Raw genomic sequence first — 16626 nt, forward strand, 5'->3', positions numbered from 1 at the left:
TACCACGCAAGAGAATGTGTGCAATCGCGTTCAAATAGTCTTCTTCAGCCAGAACCGAACGCCGTGGGATACCCACTGTTGGCCGTGCATGACGACCAACAATCCCAAACTGACCACCAAAATCATCAAATTGCTAGCAGTATACAACCAACGGACTCATAACCAAACGCTAATGTGATGATACGATTCTTTCAACTCCTCCAACCCCTTTACACCAAGGTGAAGTTTGGCTGCAATAACTGACAACGGAAACAAACATTAAATAATTGTAGGTTTTATTTTCGTTCCTCGTTAGAAATGGTTGCGTCCCCAAAAGCTAACGCAAAAGCACGCATCGTTCGCATGCGTTCGCTCGTGTATGTGTTCATGTGTGTGTGTGTGTCTGTATGCCGCGTCTTCGCATCGATCCTTGTCCGGTTCCGGTCCTGGGTGCCACCACTGCTCGGGCGTCCTTCCTTCTCCGTGTAGTGTGTGCGTGTGTGTATGTGTTTTCCCTCCTCTTTCGGCTCCTACTCCTTCTTCTCCTCCTTCTCTTCCTTTTCCATTTTCTGATGTGTGCATAATACAAATGTAAGTCTTTGGTTTTATCACTCCCTAACGTACGCTACCAACACCACGAAGCTGTGGATCAGCTCCGCAGGAAACGCGGCCCGAGATCCTTTCGCGGGGCCGATCGAGGAGATGGATGCTTCCGACGCGGCAACCGCTTGATATGCGCTGCGCCTCTTTTGATATACATTGCTACCAAATGATTAGTGTTTTGTTTGTTTGTTTACTGCTACAGTTCATATGTCAATACCTATCTGCTAGTAGAGTTCAGTTCAGCGATACAGCGCACGCAAATTGATTTTTCACCCCGAGCAGCCAGCACCAAATCAACCGGTCGCGCCATTTTTTCACCATTTTTTTTTTTTTTGTTATCATGGCGAAGGAAGCGCGCCGGGGTTTGGTTCTGCTGGGACTTTCCTATTTCTCTCTACGATATATGTATATATGTATATACGCAGGAACCGCGGCCACGCATGGCGAGGGGCTGGTGGTGGGTGTCTTACAAGGGAACACACGGCCACATTCCGAGATTATGAGTCTTACATGCTATTTCGACACCGCACCACCGCACCCGTCGCAAGCACTTGGTTTTTGTTTGGTTGATGTTTGTTCCCCCCCCCCTCCCTCCTTCCCCCTCAGACTAACTAAATCGCTCTCTTTCGCTCTGTCTCCTACTATACGGGGCTTAAATTATTGTATCCTGCCCTCGCACGGGGAGCATTATGTTCGCCACTTTGCACTTACACTTTGCTTGTACCACTTCTTCGCGTTTACAAACGAAACCAAAAGAAGGCGTTTACTAAAATAATAAAAAAATTAAATTGAGATAAAAACTCAACAATGCCCTGCGTTGTTTGAATTGCTTCAAACGCTTGAAAGTGTTTTTAACAAAAAAAAAAACAATAAGAAGAAGAAAAACATACAGGAGTTGGAATAGAAGTGAAACAAGTAGTGCTAGAACACATTAACGTATGAAATTGTGTCAGGTGTCGCTACATACAGCCCTTAGCTATATGCAAAAGGCGTCGGCAAAGATCCACCCAAAGATTAACGTTTGGCTCTTGTCCGACAGAGACCACCACAAAGCAGTCTGCCGCTGATGTCCAAGAGAAGCGTGGTTGGTAGTAAAGAAAAAATGAAACTAATGAAAACAAGCAATCCTCCTCGTCGTCAGCGCGTGCGGGGGGGCCTTACTTTCACTGCTGCGATACACACCTATTATGTGTTACCACACTACTCTTGCTTCCTAGTTGCGCCTATTGCTCATCCTCGTTCTCCACCGTCCACACAGCCTGGGCTGGGCTTTTCTTTTACTCTAGGGGCACTTTTTTGTTTGTTGTTAATTAATCGTAACACGCTAAAGCCTATTCGTATTAAAAGCTCTATTCATAAACCACTAAACTAGTATATATTGTGTTGCTTTTGTTTCGCTACGACCTCTCCCCATCCCTTCAATTGTTTGTTTCCTCTCTCTCTCTCTCTTCTCAGGCAGTTTGTTGAGTGTTTGTGTGTGTGTGTGTGTGTGTGTGGGTATATGTGTGTGATCAGGATGATGCGCATACCCACACTCGTTTGGCGCGCACTTTCACGCACTGTTTTTTTTTTGTTGTGGCTCGCTAGATGTATTGTTTACATATATATAATTGTAACGCAAAGTGTTTTCTAACTAATATCGAACCTATGAGTATACACAGCGGGAGAATAAAATTAATTGCTGACTCAACGGGGCTGTCCCTTGCCTACCACCTCACACACACACACACACGCGCGCGCACAAGCCAGCTACGGGTCTCGTTCCCACCATGGGTTTGCGGTTGCGGGCAGCCAAACCGTCCATTTAACGAAAGGCCCCAACAGTTCAAGTAATTATATTGCAACGATTTGCTACGATTTTGTTTGACAGAAATAATAAATACAGTAACGGAAAGCAGAGGGAACAGCGTGACGCATGTGTGTGTGTGTGTCTGCTTGCAGTTTTGTTTTTTTTTTTTTGGAGCAGTCACGTGCAATAGCTATAAATTAAATCGGCACTAACTAGGGTTGGCTAGTGGCGGCTGCTATCCTTATTGCAGCAAACAGATGTGATAAACATATCCTAATTACAATGGCGTGAAAGAGGGGGGGGGGTGTTTGTGAACAGTAATGGTGAGGTTTAAAATAAAACAATAAAGCAACAGAAACAAATGAATATGACAAGAAAGCAACTACGCCTTACAACGGTTGAAAATTCCAACCATCATTCATCGTGCCTAAAGCATAACTTCTGTCTTGAGTATGTCATAAGAGTAAATGTGAGAGGATAGAGAGAAAACGAGAGAGAGAGAGAGAGAGAGAGAGAGAGATAGAGAGATAGAGAGAGAGAGAGAGAAAGAGAGATTAAAGGTACTAGGATAACTAGGTAAGATAAGGGCATGCTTTTGCATTGGGAGTTATTATCGCGGGGTGGGTGTGTGCATTGGAAGATCCGAGATAAAGATTATTGCTAGTTTAGAAGTGGGAGTTTGTGTGACCTTTTCTTCTTCTTCTTCTTCTTCTTCTTCTTCTTGTTGGCTGGCCAGTCACTGAGCATTGGTAGCATAGCATATGTATATATATCTATATACGATTCCGATTACGATTCAGTCCGGGGTCGCGGGGGAAGCCCTAGCGCACGAACCGTGGTGCACAGCCGCCCCTGGCAGGCGGCGCACACCCGGCTGCCCTAATACTATTGCTTTTGTCTATTGCTTTGGTGTTGCCGGGCGGCGGCGGCGGCGGCAGCCGTTCGTCCTCCCCGTGCATTTCGTAGTCCTCCGACACGAGTGCGCCGTCGGCCTCGTCGTCGTCGTCGTCCACGTTCGCCAGCTCACCGCCGTTCGCAGTCGTGGTGGTGGTGGTGCCGGCGGCTGCCAGCAGATCGACCTCGCCATCCTCCGGCAGCTCCAGCTCCTGCGGATCGAAGGCGGGCGGCTGCTTGAGCAGCTCGAGCTTTTCGTGCGGCGTGCGCTTTTTGCGAAACTCGTACACCAGCGGGAAGATGTGCTCGATGGCGGCCTGCACGAAGGCCACACTGGCAGCTGTTGAGGTGGAGAATTGGAGGTGGAAAGGTGTCATTAGATTCATTTTTGTATGGTGCATTGATTGTTACATGTACAATTGTTGGATTAAATAGTAAAAGGGGAAAGTAATTCATGGATAAATGGAAAAGAGTCGCCAATTTTAGAGTTATCGCACAATGCCAAAAGGTAAAAAAATGCATACATTTGATGCCAATTTCCCTTCATCATTGGTGAACATCTTCTTGAGCATTATACTTCATGGACTAGAACAATCAACAGGCACGTTTCTCTGTTAAAACAATTAAACACACGTTTTACAGGGTTTTCCAGGAGTACTGATTGCTTTAGGACACTTTATTGACTCTTTCTTATGCGAAATGAACTTCATGGATTGGGAATTGCGCTCTATAGCACCCTTGTTTGAAAAAACCAATAGCAATTTCTAAGGAGCCTGTCCAACAAGGGTGCCATAGAGTCCAAATTCCAACATATGAAGTTCACTTGCTATAAGAAAGGGTCAAGGAAGTGTCCCACAACTATGAGAACCCCTGTAATTACGAGAGGTTTCGTATGGCAAGGTACCATAACATATATTGTACATATTGGCCGTGGTTTGCGAGGTCATCACAACAACATAAATAGGTATTGCAAGCCCTTAAAATACAATTCAACAATGTCAATGGCAACTCGAATGAGATGTCACGTAACAAGCGATTGACAGTGTTGTGACTGTTGAGAACGAGACAAAAAATTGTATTTAATAAGTAAAGTTTTTACGGACTTTTTTTACAACTCAAAGCTAAATAGTATGAACAGAACGTATGAGTCCTTTTTTCATTAAAAAAAAAACAAATAAGCAAACGATAATTGTAATTACATATACAAACAAGCGTATATGATAAGCACCAATGCAATTACAACTATTAGTATACAAGAATACATATTGCAAAAATAAAGACACTTACAACTCAATTCAAAAACCAAACGGTCATGCGCTATTAGTCTCAGACTTTCCTACTGCACGTGTTCATAGAGGTCAAGTACGTGCGATGCTAAATTATTCTTCAAAAATTACGCTCGACAACTAAAACAACCCTGGTTTGTCCTACCTTACATCTACAGTAACATTAGTAACCTAAAAACAATACAATATCTTTGTTCTATTTTTTCAGTTTAACACTCAATAAAAATACAAACAAAAAAAAAACAAAACAATTCGAGCAACATGGTCGGCAGATAAACGCTGCTACGACGAACATGATTGTAACACATCCAATATATTGCGGAAAACAATGACGAATATGTTACTCATCAACTAACATAATTATTAAACAAAGTGTATCTTAAACAAATCCGAACACTGCGGCTTATGATATTATGTTTTCTCGATTCGAGTCGAGTCGAGCAACTTGTCTCGATTGCTTTTTGAAATATGCTTTATGTTACAAGAAGTATGCTTGGGAAAATCCAGCGACACGAGCATTCTAAATCACAGTAGGCGTCAAATCTCCAGTAGTGTTGGGTTTCATGAATCTTTCGTTGAGATTCCTTCATATGAATCTTCAGTGATGAGTGATTCGAATCTCGAGTCGAATCTTCAAAGATTCATGAATCTCTAAAGATTCACAAATCTTCAAAGCTTTGTGAATCTTGAAAGATTCATTAATTTTCACAGATTTAAGAATCTCCAAGGATTCACGAATCTCGAAAGTTTCACGAATCTTCAAGGATTCATGAATCTCTAAACATCCATGAATCTCCAAGGATTCATGAATCTGTAAAGATTTATAAATCCATTAAAATCCATATATCTCCAGGGATTCATCAATCTATCAAAATATTGAATAATGAAGTTTTCGTCGGAATCAATTCCGGCTGGGTCCGAAATTTTCTGGAATCGATTCCGGATAGTAGATCCGGCTTCAGTTTCCGAAATCGATTCCGAAATCGGATCCGGAATCGGATCTGGAATCGGAATCGGCTCCGAAATTGGTACATCCCTTGACACTTTTTACCTAACGAAAGACAACTTTCCCTAAGCACACATGCAGGCGGGAGGAAAAACTGTAATCTTGCTGCAATTTGCACCCACATCGCTTCACCTTTACAGCGCACACACTTACCGGTAACGGTGATGCTTCCGGTGGAAAATATCTTGAGCGTGGCGCGGGGCGAGTGCAGCTTGTACGTGACGCCCGGGTGCAGCTCCGGCTCGTAGCTCGCGTCCTTTTTGTACTTCTCCGAGAAGTTGACGATCTTGATGCCCCACGGCATCGCGCAGGTACCGAGCACGTTCACGATGCGAAAGTTACGCAGCCGCACGTTAAACCCCAGCTTCTGCAGGCAGCGCGAGTAGCGGCGTGCGGCCACCTTTGCCTACAAAAAAAAAAAAAAACAAAAAACAAACAAAGCAAACAAGCAGGGTAAGTGTGGAAGACAAACTCAGCAGCAGCGGGGGTAGAGCCAGCTGAACAATTACCTGGTCCTCGGAGGTAGCGCCCGTACAGGTAATCTTCCCGGAGGACCAGATCGACGCGGTCGTGTACGGGCGGCGCAGCTTCATCGTGACCATGCCGTTCTCGCGCCGAAACTCGACATTGTCGCCGTAGAGCGCGATGTCGCGCAGGTTCAGGTGGCAGCGCACGCTGAACGAGCACACCACGTTGTTGATGACGATGTCGATCTCCGGCTCGGGTTCGGGCTCCTGCTGCTCCTGCTCGCCCGGCTCGGGACCGGCGGCCTGCTGCTCGGTGGTGGTGGTGGTGGTGGTCTCGGACCCATCCGCCATCGGACAGTCCGCGTCCGGTTGCTCGTGGCAGTGCTGCTGCGGGTTGTTGATTGAGGCATGATTGGTTGTTGCTGGGATGGTGGGCTGCTGCCCAATGAAGACAGCGGCAGTCGCTGTGCTAGTGGTGGTGGTAGCGGTGTCGGCAGTAGCAGTAGTAGTGGTCGGCGACCCGATTGCGTCCCACAGTGCATCGGTACCGATCTCCAAAGGCGTGCTGGCGCTCCCGGCCGCATCCAGGTGGCGGACCGGCAGCGGGCTAAAGATCTCGTCCAGCGCGCTGGCCGGCGGATCCTCGCAGCCGCTCGGCGCGAGCGTACCGTACGCCGACGACCCGATGCTGCCCCGGTGCGCCCGCTGGTGGTAATGCTCCGCCCTGTGATGGAACGCGCCGGTGGCCGTGTGATGGTCCGCTTGCAGGTTGTGAGGCAGCAGGTGATGGATGAGCGTCTTCGAGACGGGCAGGAAGGTGGCGCCGGCGGACGGGCCGCTTCCGACGCCTCCGCCGCCACCGGCCGCACCCACGCTGCCCACCGCGCCCGGTCCGGCCGGACCGGACCCGTCCGGCCCGCCGCTCCCGGCCAGCCCGTTCATGTACGTTTTCTGCTGTAGCAGAGTAGCAGCCATACTACCACCCTGGGAGGTGCTATGCATCAAGTCCGGGTTTCGCGTCGGCTGGGCGGGGCGGGACGACGGCGGGGCAAATTGGCAACCAGATTCTTAGGCACGCTTTTGTAATATATATATATGTTTGTGGGTGGGTGTGTCTGTTTTTTGTTTGCTATATTACGTATGATATACGACGACAATGTCTGTGTGTGTGTGCCTTGCTGGTCACTGGTCCGCGTGTACTTTACCTTCCACCCTTTACGTTTTGAGGCGGTTAAACTTTTTGATGATTGTCGCTCTATTTTTCTAAGTTTTCTCTCTCTCTCTCTCTCTATCTCGCTCTCGTATCGCTTGCAATATTGCTGTCCGTTTCTTCGAAGGCTTGGTTGTGTGTGTGTGTGTTTTTTTGTTTACTTCACAATTACAAAATATTCTCGGAAGGCCACTCTCTGTCAGGCGATGATGCACGATCGTTCTGGAAGGATTAAATACAAACAAAGAAATATTTCAAAAAGAGGCAAAATATTAGAAAAATTTAAAAAAAAATGTATAAAGCATAAGACTGTTACAGTTTCACCTCAAGCCGAAGAAACCAAAAAGCGGAAGCGGTCTTCCACACGGACAAAAACAAACCCGTGGCAGAGCGCGGCGCCTGATACAGATTAAGATCAGTGCTTACGTAAATTGGCCTATTGCAGGGAAAAATAATTGAAAAAAAAACACCGTGGGCACAATCATAAGCATAATGCAACCGAAGAGCATGTCACACTGCACCAGCGCTGAGGGAAGTATTGATCTTGGGGTAATTAGGGTGTGATTTAGGCGTTTATTGCACCTTTATGATTTTAGATTCAATAAAAAACTCTTATTTAAAATCAGTGGCTGTTCATAGGTCCCATTCCCTTTCCTATTTTTAACCATATTTCTGTATTACATTCATTTTTGTTAAGGTTTTTTAATTGAAAAAAAAAACAAAAAAAAATGTTTTCTCTCTGGGGAATCCCAGGTGAACCGGAAATGGCAGGCAATTCCGACCCAAAAAAAAACAGCACCGAGTATTCAGCGATCGCTTCGCTTGCTGGAGGTACACTCCACCCCTCCATGACTCATGACCACATTTGCTCAGCACTCGAGGAAGGAAATGCCGCCTAAGAACTCCCGGAAAGCACTATCGGGAAGCACTCCCGGGATTTGGATTTCGCCCGGAACCGTCCGGGCTGCAGAATCCACATCCCCACTCCCCCAAGCGTAGCGTGTGTGATGTGCCAGGGTCCAGTGCAATAGCTTATCGTTTTTTTTTTAATAGTTTTGTGGCCCACAGTACCCCACCGGAAATGATGGCCGGAAGCACTTGGTCCCGCGCACAGCTGTGCGGCTGTGTAGGAAGTGGGAACCAATTTGGGGAGGGGGATGTAGAGAGAGAGAAAAGAAGAAAAAAGACAGACAGACACACACACACACACACAATACTCCCAAATAAAAAGGGCAGATCGAAACCATTCCAACAAAGGAAACATATTTCTGCACACACGCACGCACGCACGCATTTCGCCTGTGAAGAGAAATGGGCAAAGAAGCGGTGCAGCAGGAGGGGGGGGGGGCGATGAAGAATGCGATTGAAAATTGTGTTTGTGTGGAAGTGTGTGCCTGCGTGCGTGCACGTGTGTGTGTGTGTGTGTGTGTGGTCCCCCCATGTAACTTACAGTGTGTGGTACTAGTTGCGGTTCGGTGGCGCATTCCGGGGGTTCGCTTAACGAGCAGGGATGATACTTAACAGGTTAACAGGCACTGCACCTTCCCCCCGGCCTCTTCCGCCTTCCGCCGTATCGTGTCCCGTGTGCGGCCGACGATCAAAACGCACGTCGAATCAACAGCACCGCTCCACCACTCCACCACCAAACACCACCACCGACACCACGGGGGAATCTGCTGCAGCAGCACGGCATGTGAGTCTCATCTGGCGACACGGTCATCCACCCGTGCCCTCCCCCTTCCCACCCTGTCGGTGCGCACCAATTCACTGTTGCTGCTGCTGGTGGAATGCCGGGGACACGGGGATGCCCAGCTCCATCCGCACACCCGAAACCGTTCGGTGTGAGGGTTGTGTCTGTCTGTCTGTCCGTGGCCCTCCCCCGCGCGCGCCCACCACGGGGGAAATGGCTCAATTTCCTCTCCTCCTCGTCGGGGGGGGGTGGGTCGTTAGCACACCACTGCTAAGGGAGGGTGGTTTGGACGAGTCAGGCGGGATGCGCTCCAGCAGTGGGTGGCCGACCGCACCAAAGGCACAACACACACACACACACAGGCCGTTCAAGGAGCTGGTGGTCGCGTGCCGAAAAGTGGAACCATTCGTGTGTCCGATGGTGTCCGCGATGCGGGAAATGATTGCCTTTTACAATGCACAGACACACACACACACGCACTGCCCAAAAACGACCGACGCTCACAACTCAGCCATTTTCGTGTGGTGAGCTGAGAAATAAGACTGCGCCGTCAGTTGGAACCGTCACTTGCGCCCTGCCACTGCCCGAAAGCGTGCACAAAGGGGTTGGGGAGAGAGCGAAAGAGGCGAGCAAGGTTTTTGGCCGTGTGTGTCAGTGCGTTTACACTGGGCGAATGCTGGTGCGGAACGGTTTGACGGTTACCGCCTGCCGGGCCTGCGGCTGCAGCTGCGAACAGACATACGGCTGACGACCGATCAGATGTTTTCCCTTTCCCGTTGGTTGGTTGTGTTCGTTGTGTACCCTGCGCGCGGTACAGCGACGGCCCAGGGCAGCGCTTTTTGCGCTTCTCATCCAAATGAGTATAAGTCGTACGACATAGCAGACAAATTACCAGACATCTTGTCGGCCGCAATGCAATCCGCTTCTGGGCCGCTTTGCAGTGCTCAGTTTTGGTTTTGATAATTGAATGAAAAGTTGAGGATTTTTGACTCAACTACGAGAAAAAAGTATAACAGAAGTTAAATAAGTTTCAGTAATTCATCAAAACGTGTGCGGTGTCAAACATTTCAATTGGCAGTGTACCAACATTACTACGTAAATGCGATTCCTGCCAACCTCTTCTGATTCCTGCTAAAGAGGCGAATGAGGCCAATTGGCTCAAAGTCTCTATTAAAATTGTGGTACCCTCAATGTTCGTCTGTCTCGGTCCGCGTCCTGCATCAAACTTGCTTTATCATGTCGTCCCTTTATAGTGATGGTCCTTCATCCAGTCCCCTGTTCCATGTTGTAATCCCATCCGTATTGATCTAATCCGATCTTTCGCCTGTGTGGTTTCATCTAATTATGACCTATATAGCCTTCTAACTTTCCGAGCAAAAATCTATATGAATGGTCGTGTGGTCAGATACGTGGGTATCAACACCAACGACCATTACTCAAATCTCACTTACTTCAGTGCTGGTGGTTTCCATTGGAGTTTAGTATTTAAACAATCTTATCGCCGTTCTAGTTCTAGCGATGCATAACTTCAATGCGAAACCACACAACAGTACAGAGGAAATGAGAAAGCTCTCCTCCAAGCGAGAAAGCTCAACTGGTTGGGGTATCCCACCAACAGATAGTGCCATCAGCTTTTTTGCTATTTTTAGAATGCATGAGTCGTTTGCCGTCTGCTAAACGAAGTCTTTCTATATTCCGTTTAGGTAGAGTGCTTGAGTCGTTTAGAAGCCGTTTAGTGGTCGTTTAGTGGATTTGTGGCACTTGGGTTGTAATACGCCATCTATTGAGCAAACCAATGAAGCTATGGAGCTTTCGTTTTTTTCTATGGATATTCAATTTTCCAGTCGTTTAGGGCGGTGATAACGCTGATCGGATGCAATTTTATCGGACGAGATTTATATGGGATTTGACAGATAACGTCGGACGTGCGATTTCGTCGTCCGACGTCATCTGTCAAATCCCATATAAAAATTTGACAGGCCGTCCGATAAAATCGCATGCGAAAAAGCGTTGCCACCGCCCTTAAGCTTAATTTGTGGCGCTTGGGTATTCATACAAAAAAAAGTAAATACTTCAAAGGTTTCTCAATAGATACTACTTTTTACCCACTATCCCAAGTGCCACACATTCACTAAGGGTCGTGGTAACGTTGGTCCGATGCAATTTTATTGGACGAAATTTATATGGGATTTGGCAGATAACGTCGGTCGCGCAATTTCGTCGAACGACGGAATAAAAAAAATTGCTTCCGTTGGATCGTCGCATCTCATTTTATCTGTCAATGTAATTACGCAGGTTATGTAGGAACAATATAATTTTTTTTAATTAATGTTAAACCATTCAAATCATCCAAATTATCGCATTATGTGCCAAAATAGCGTGTGACAGAAGCCTCCGATAAAATCGCATCGGATCAGCGGTGCCACCTTTTTCGCGTGCGATTTTATCGGATGGCCTGTCAAAATTTTACATGGGATTTGACAGATAACGTTGGACGGCGAATCGCAAGTTTGACACAGAAGCCTTCGAAGAAGCGAAAGAGCGACAGGCTGCGACTGTTGGAGCGACACAAGTTTGCTTCATGTATGTTGTTGCGCGTGTCGCACGCACGACCATTGCCAGACCGCGTGCTAATCGTGCATCGTTGTTTGCCGTGAGTCAAAATTTGCCGTCCGCAACGAGCACACGATAATACGTTTGCTACGAATGTTTTGAAGCACGTAAAACTGGTGCAGTTAATTTTCTTTGCTAGGTTAATGGAAGAGTGGCCTGCAGCACCGAGCTCACGTGCCCGTCCATCAACAGCTATCAACAACCGTCGACGTCGATCAACCTGCCCGGTGTGAAGAAGCAGGGGAGTTGCGTGTGCTGACAGACATCGCAGCAGTCCGTGTCGACTAGGCCAGCAACCGCGGATGGGGAACGGTGATGCGGAGGGTGGCGGCGAGCCGGCGCCCCCGGCCGCAGACGAGCGGCCGGCCGACGCGCCAGACGAGGAGGCTGAGCGGGCCGAGCTGGCCGCGTTCGTGGCCGGCCTGCAGGAGCGCTACCAGCAGAAGGCGCTGGAGCGGCAGCAGAACCAGTCGCCGGACCGGCCCGCCGAGGAGGACTTCTTCCGGTACGACTCGAGCCTGAAGAAGAACACCGCGTTCGTGAAGCGGCTGAAGCAGTTCACCGCCCAGCAGCTGCCGTCGCTGATGCAGGACGTGTCCGGGCTGAACCTGACCAAGTACATCTCGGAGGTGAGCGCGGCCCTGGTCGAGGCGAAGCTGAAGATGAGCGACATCGGCGCGGTGCTGACGCTGTGCAACTATCTACACCGGCACTACGCCGAGTTCGGGCCGACGCTGCTCGAGAACTGGCAGCGGCTGCTGCCGATCAAGCCGGGCGAGAAAGTGCCGAACCCGAGCAAGATGCGGGTCGATCTGCGCTTCTACGCCGAGCTGATCAGCGTCGGCATCTTTCCGAACAAGACCGGGCTGCCATTGCTCGGCGCCTGCCTCACCGGGCTGATTGCGCAGGACAAGGAGGAGCACGTCAACCTGTCGATCGTGCTGTCCTTCTGCAAGCACTGCGGCGACGAGTACGCCGGGCTGGTGCCGAGCCGCATGACCGCACTGGCGAAGAAGTACGGCGTGCCGATGCCCGTCTCGCCCCTGCTGCCACCCGACCGGCAGGGCAACCTGCGCAATCTGCTGCGCGACTACTACCAGTCGCTGGCGGAGCATCTGCGCACCGAGCACAAGCAGCTGCAGCTGGCGGAGAAGTCGCGCCGCAAGATGCTGCAGTCGAAGGGCGAGGTGACGGCGGAAAAGCGCGAACAGCTCGCCCAGCTGCAGGCGTCGTACGAGAAGCTGCACGCGTCGACCGGCACACTGGCCGATCTGCTCGGCGAGCCGCTGCCCGAGCTGGAGGAGCTGCTCGAGCCGGGCACGCCGGGCGGCATCGAGGGCGCTGTGCTGGACGGGCGGGCCGGCGAGGAGCTACAGTTCGGCAATCTCGACCCGTGGCGGGACGAGGAGACGAAATCGTTCTACGTCGATCTGCCCGACTTGCGCCAGTTTCTGCCCAACTACTGCGACAAACGACAGCAGCCGGCGGGACAGCAGCAGCAGCAGGTGAAGGGAAGTCAGACGGCGCAGCAGCAGCAGCAGCAGCAGCAACAGCAGTCGGACAACGAGGAGGACAGTGAGGGGGCGCTCGATCCGGACATGAGTGCGGCCGGGCCGCCCATCACGGAGGAAACGCTTGACATGCCGGAGCTGCCGGAGCTGTACGGCGATCTGGGCGAGCTCGAGTCGGCGGCCAGCTGCCTGCTCGAGGACGACGATGCCGCCTCGACCGCCGATCCGGGAGACGGGGTGACGGGTGCGGCCGGCAGTGGTGGCGCCGCAAGCGGCGGCACGCCCAGCAACCAGGGCAACCGGCGCTACTTCGAGCAGTTCGTGCAGAACCTGCAGAACTGCGTGAACCGCGAGCTGATCGACAACGCCGCGATCGACTTCCTGCTCAACCTGAACACCAAGAGCAAGCGGCGCCGGCTGGTGAAGGTGCTGTTCGGGGTGCAGCGGACCCGGCTCGACCTGCTGCCCATGTACGCGCGATTCGTCGCGATCGTCGACCTGGTGTCGCCGGACGTCGCCCACGAGCTGTGCCAGATGCTCAAGATCGACTTCAAGTACCATCTGAAGAAGAAGGACCAGATCAACATCGAGACGAAGATCAAGGTGGTGCGGTACATCGGCGAGCTGGTCAAGTTCGGCATCTACAAGAAGCTGGAGGCGCTGTACTGTCTGCGCTGCCTGCTGCACAGCTTCCAGCACCATAATGTCGAGATGACGTGCGCCTTCCTGGAGGTGTGCGGTGTCTACCTGTACAACTGCCCGGACAGCCGGATGCGCACGAACGCGTTCCTCGAGCAGATGATGCGGCTGAAGATGAACACGACCATGCTCGACCGGTACGTGCAGCAGGTCGAGAACGTGTACTACCTGGTGAAGCGGCCCGAGGGGCTGCGGATGGCGCGCAAGGAGCGCCCGCTGGTGCACACCTACATCCGGCAGCTGATCTGCCGCGAGCTGGACAAGTCGAACGTGGACAAGATGATCAAGCTGCTGCGCCGGCTCGGCTGGGACGACGAGGGGACGTTCGCGTACGCCGTCCGGTGCCTGTCGCGGGCGTACAACATCCGCTACCATCTGATACGCAGCCTGGCCGACCTGCTGGCCGGGCTGCACTCCTACCAGGAGCGGGCGGTCCTGCACGTCATCGACACCGTGCTGGAGGACATCCGGGCGGGGCTGGAGATACACGACAACAAGCTGGCCCAGCGGCGGGTCGCGATGGTCAAGTATCTCGGCGAGCTGTACAACTACCAGCTGGTCGATGCGGACAACATCCTCAACACGCTCTACTCGATCATCTCGTTCGGCGTGACGCTCACGCACGACGGCCCACCGTCGCTGGTCGATCCGCCCGAGTCGCTGTTCCGGCTGAAGCTGGCCTGCGTGCTGCTGGACACGTGCGGCCAGTACTTTACGACGGGCGAAAACCGGCGCCGGCTCGACTACTTTCTCGTGTTTTTCCAGCAGTACTACTGGTACAAAAAGTCGCACCCTTACTTTGCCGGCAGCACGACGGTACCGCCGGCTGGGACTGCCCAGCAACCGCCTGCCAGCAGCAACAGCAACAGTGAGACGGGTGCGCCGCTGCCCGCCATCTCCGGGCCGACGCGGCCGAGCGTGAAGGACCTCTTTCCGATCCTGATGGACCACATGTACCGGGAGTGCTTGAAGAGCCTGCGGCCGAAACTGAAGCTGTACGGGAGCTTCGAACAGGCGAAGGAGGCGGTCGAGGAGCTGCGCCAGAAGCTGCTGCCGGGCGATGCGCTCGAGCGGGCCGCCCAGGAGGGCTTGGCGGCCCAGCGGACGGTGAGCGACTCGTCCGACCGGGAGGAGACCTGCTCGCTGCAGTCGGACGATGGTACGGAGGAGGACGCCCGGACGCGGCCGGACGAGGAGGAGGACGGGGCGGACACGCCCTCGCCGGCGGCCGGCGGTGCGACCGACGGCGACGACGAGGAGGACGAGGAGGACGACGATGAGGAGGAGGACGAGGAGGATGACGACGAGGAAGAGGAGGAGGAGGAGGAGGACCGGGAGTACGATGAGGAGGACGAGCGGGCCCTGCAAGACGAGGAGCAGGAGGAGGAGGAGGAGCGGCCGGTGGCGCAGAAGCAGCCGGAGGATCTCGAGTTCGAGCGCGAGTTCGAGCGGATGGCGGCCGAGTACTGCCAGCAGCGGGCGAAGGACGCGGCCAAGGTGAACCCGAAGCACGTGCCGATACCGATCACGTTCCGGAGCGATACGAAGAAAACGTACGACCAGCTGCAGGTAGGGCTATTTTCGATGGGGAACGGGCCACACAACTGCAAATGTAATTAAACACTCTGTTTCACCATAGGAACCGACGAACGTGAAGCCGGACACCGTGCCGTTCGCGCTCATGATCAGGAGCAAGGGCAAGCAGCAGACGTACAGGAAGTTCGAAGCGCCCGAGGACAGCCCGCTCGCGCAGTACATACGCGAGCAGGAGCGCAAGCTGCAGGAGGAAAAGGACAGCGTCAAGCGGCTGACGCTCAACATCTCCGAGCGGCTGGAGGAGGAGGACTACCAGGAGTCGCTCAACCAGCCGACCCGGCTCGCCGACCCGCTGCGGATGCGGCCGCTCAAGCAGGCCAAGTTCAAGCATCCGAAGGGTGTGCCCGACATCGATGCGATCTTTCACTGAGCCACGCCGTCAAGCCACGCGGTAAATGCGGCGAAAAATAGGACCGGTTCGGTGGCCGTCCCGCGCCCCAAATGGGGGGCCTAAAGGCACGCACGTGACGGTAGGAGCGACCCTGGCCCCTTGCCGGTGTGCAAGCAGTACGCATTTGTGTTGTGCTCTGTGCTTGCGTCGGAGGAGCAAAATTGTAAAAAAAACAAACAAACAAACATGCAAAACCCTCTCCCATTCGTTCGAAGTTCGAATGCAGTCGAAGGTTTTATTGAATGGGTAAACCCCTTTATGTGAATAAACTGGCCAGCCTTGTTCGGTGCCGGTAGCACTGAACTGCCCTGAGCACAGATTGAGAACGTTTCAGAAAGAGAGAGAGAGAGCGAGTGTTTGAAACGCTTCAGCTCGAACGAGCAATGTAACGGTCCGTTTGAACGTGTTCCGTGCCGGGGATGTATCGAATGAGATTTCATCAAAAAAAAAAAACGGCCAGTGTTGTACGCTTACAATTTAAATGAGAATTTAAATAAGCTTACTGTTTAAACAGTACTGCTTATCGGGCACAGCAAGTTAAGGCTCTAGTTATGAATGCAATCGCTTCAGCTCATTCATCACGACTTTGCGGAGGGACGAAACGTTGTAAAGCAATAAATTGGCTACAAAAAAAAAATGCTTCAATCTTATTCCTCGCGGTAAAATGAGCGTGTGTGTTCCACGCGCGACCACAATGGAACTGTCAGGTTGACAGCGCATCGAAACTTAGTGATGGGTGAAGATGGTAAAATCCGGAATCGACTCCTATCCGACTCCAATAATTTTGGAATCGACTCCTAAGGTAGGTCCGAGCATTGTCCGGAGTCGTTAGAAGTCGTCGGAGTCGGCCGGAGTCGTTGGGAGTCCTTTGTTTCGAAGGCCGATTCCCGAC

The 16626-nt window shown here is 51.6% G+C and overlaps 3 protein-coding genes across 3 annotated transcripts in view; 2 read left to right on the forward strand and 1 right to left on the reverse strand.

Moving 5' to 3' along the window:
* LOC120961686 (uncharacterized) overlaps positions 1-16626 on the forward strand; it is a 395308-nt gene that overhangs the window by 91178 nt on the left and 287504 nt on the right. The gene's annotated exons all lie outside the window — the stretch shown is intronic.
* On the reverse strand, positions 259-9842 carry LOC120953155 (uncharacterized). Its single transcript, XM_040372917.2, has 4 exons — positions 8685-9842; positions 6067-7456; positions 5711-5963; positions 259-3605 (listed from the first exon to the last, which is right to left on the reverse strand). The coding sequence occupies exons 2-4, from the start codon at positions 7024-7026 to the stop codon at positions 3193-3195; spliced, it is 1626 nt and encodes a 541-aa protein (XP_040228851.2). The 5' UTR covers positions 7027-7456; positions 8685-9842; the 3' UTR covers positions 259-3192.
* Positions 11543-16046, forward strand: LOC120953079 (regulator of nonsense transcripts 2). Its single transcript, XM_040372794.2, has 2 exons — positions 11543-15316; positions 15387-16046. Exons 1-2 carry the CDS (start codon positions 11840-11842, stop codon positions 15711-15713), a joined length of 3804 nt encoding a protein of 1267 aa, XP_040228728.2. The 5' UTR covers positions 11543-11839; the 3' UTR covers positions 15714-16046.

This window comes from Anopheles coluzzii, chromosome X (assembly GCF_943734685.1).
Source record: "Anopheles coluzzii chromosome X, AcolN3, whole genome shotgun sequence".
Classification (NCBI taxonomy): Eukaryota; Metazoa; Arthropoda; class Insecta; order Diptera; family Culicidae; genus Anopheles; species Anopheles coluzzii.

Coding starts and splice junctions, on each gene's coding strand:
- LOC120953155 (XM_040372917.2), bottom strand. CDS start 7,026: ATGCATAGCACCTCCCAGGGTGGTAGTATGGCTGCTACTCTGCTACAG. Junction 5,964..6,066: donor GCGCTACCTCCGAGGACCAG/GTAATTGTTCAG, acceptor TTTTTTTTGTAG/GCAAAGGTGGCCGCACGCCG. Junction 3,606..5,710: donor CGGAAGCATCACCGTTACCG/GTAAGTGTGTGC, acceptor CCACCTCAACAG/CTGCCAGTGTGGCCTTCGTG.
- LOC120953079 (XM_040372794.2), top strand. CDS start 11,840: ATGGGGAACGGTGATGCGGAGGGTGGCGGCGAGCCGGCGCCCCCGGCC. Junction 15,317..15,386: donor AAACGTACGACCAGCTGCAG/GTAGGGCTATTT, acceptor GTTTCACCATAG/GAACCGACGAACGTGAAGCC.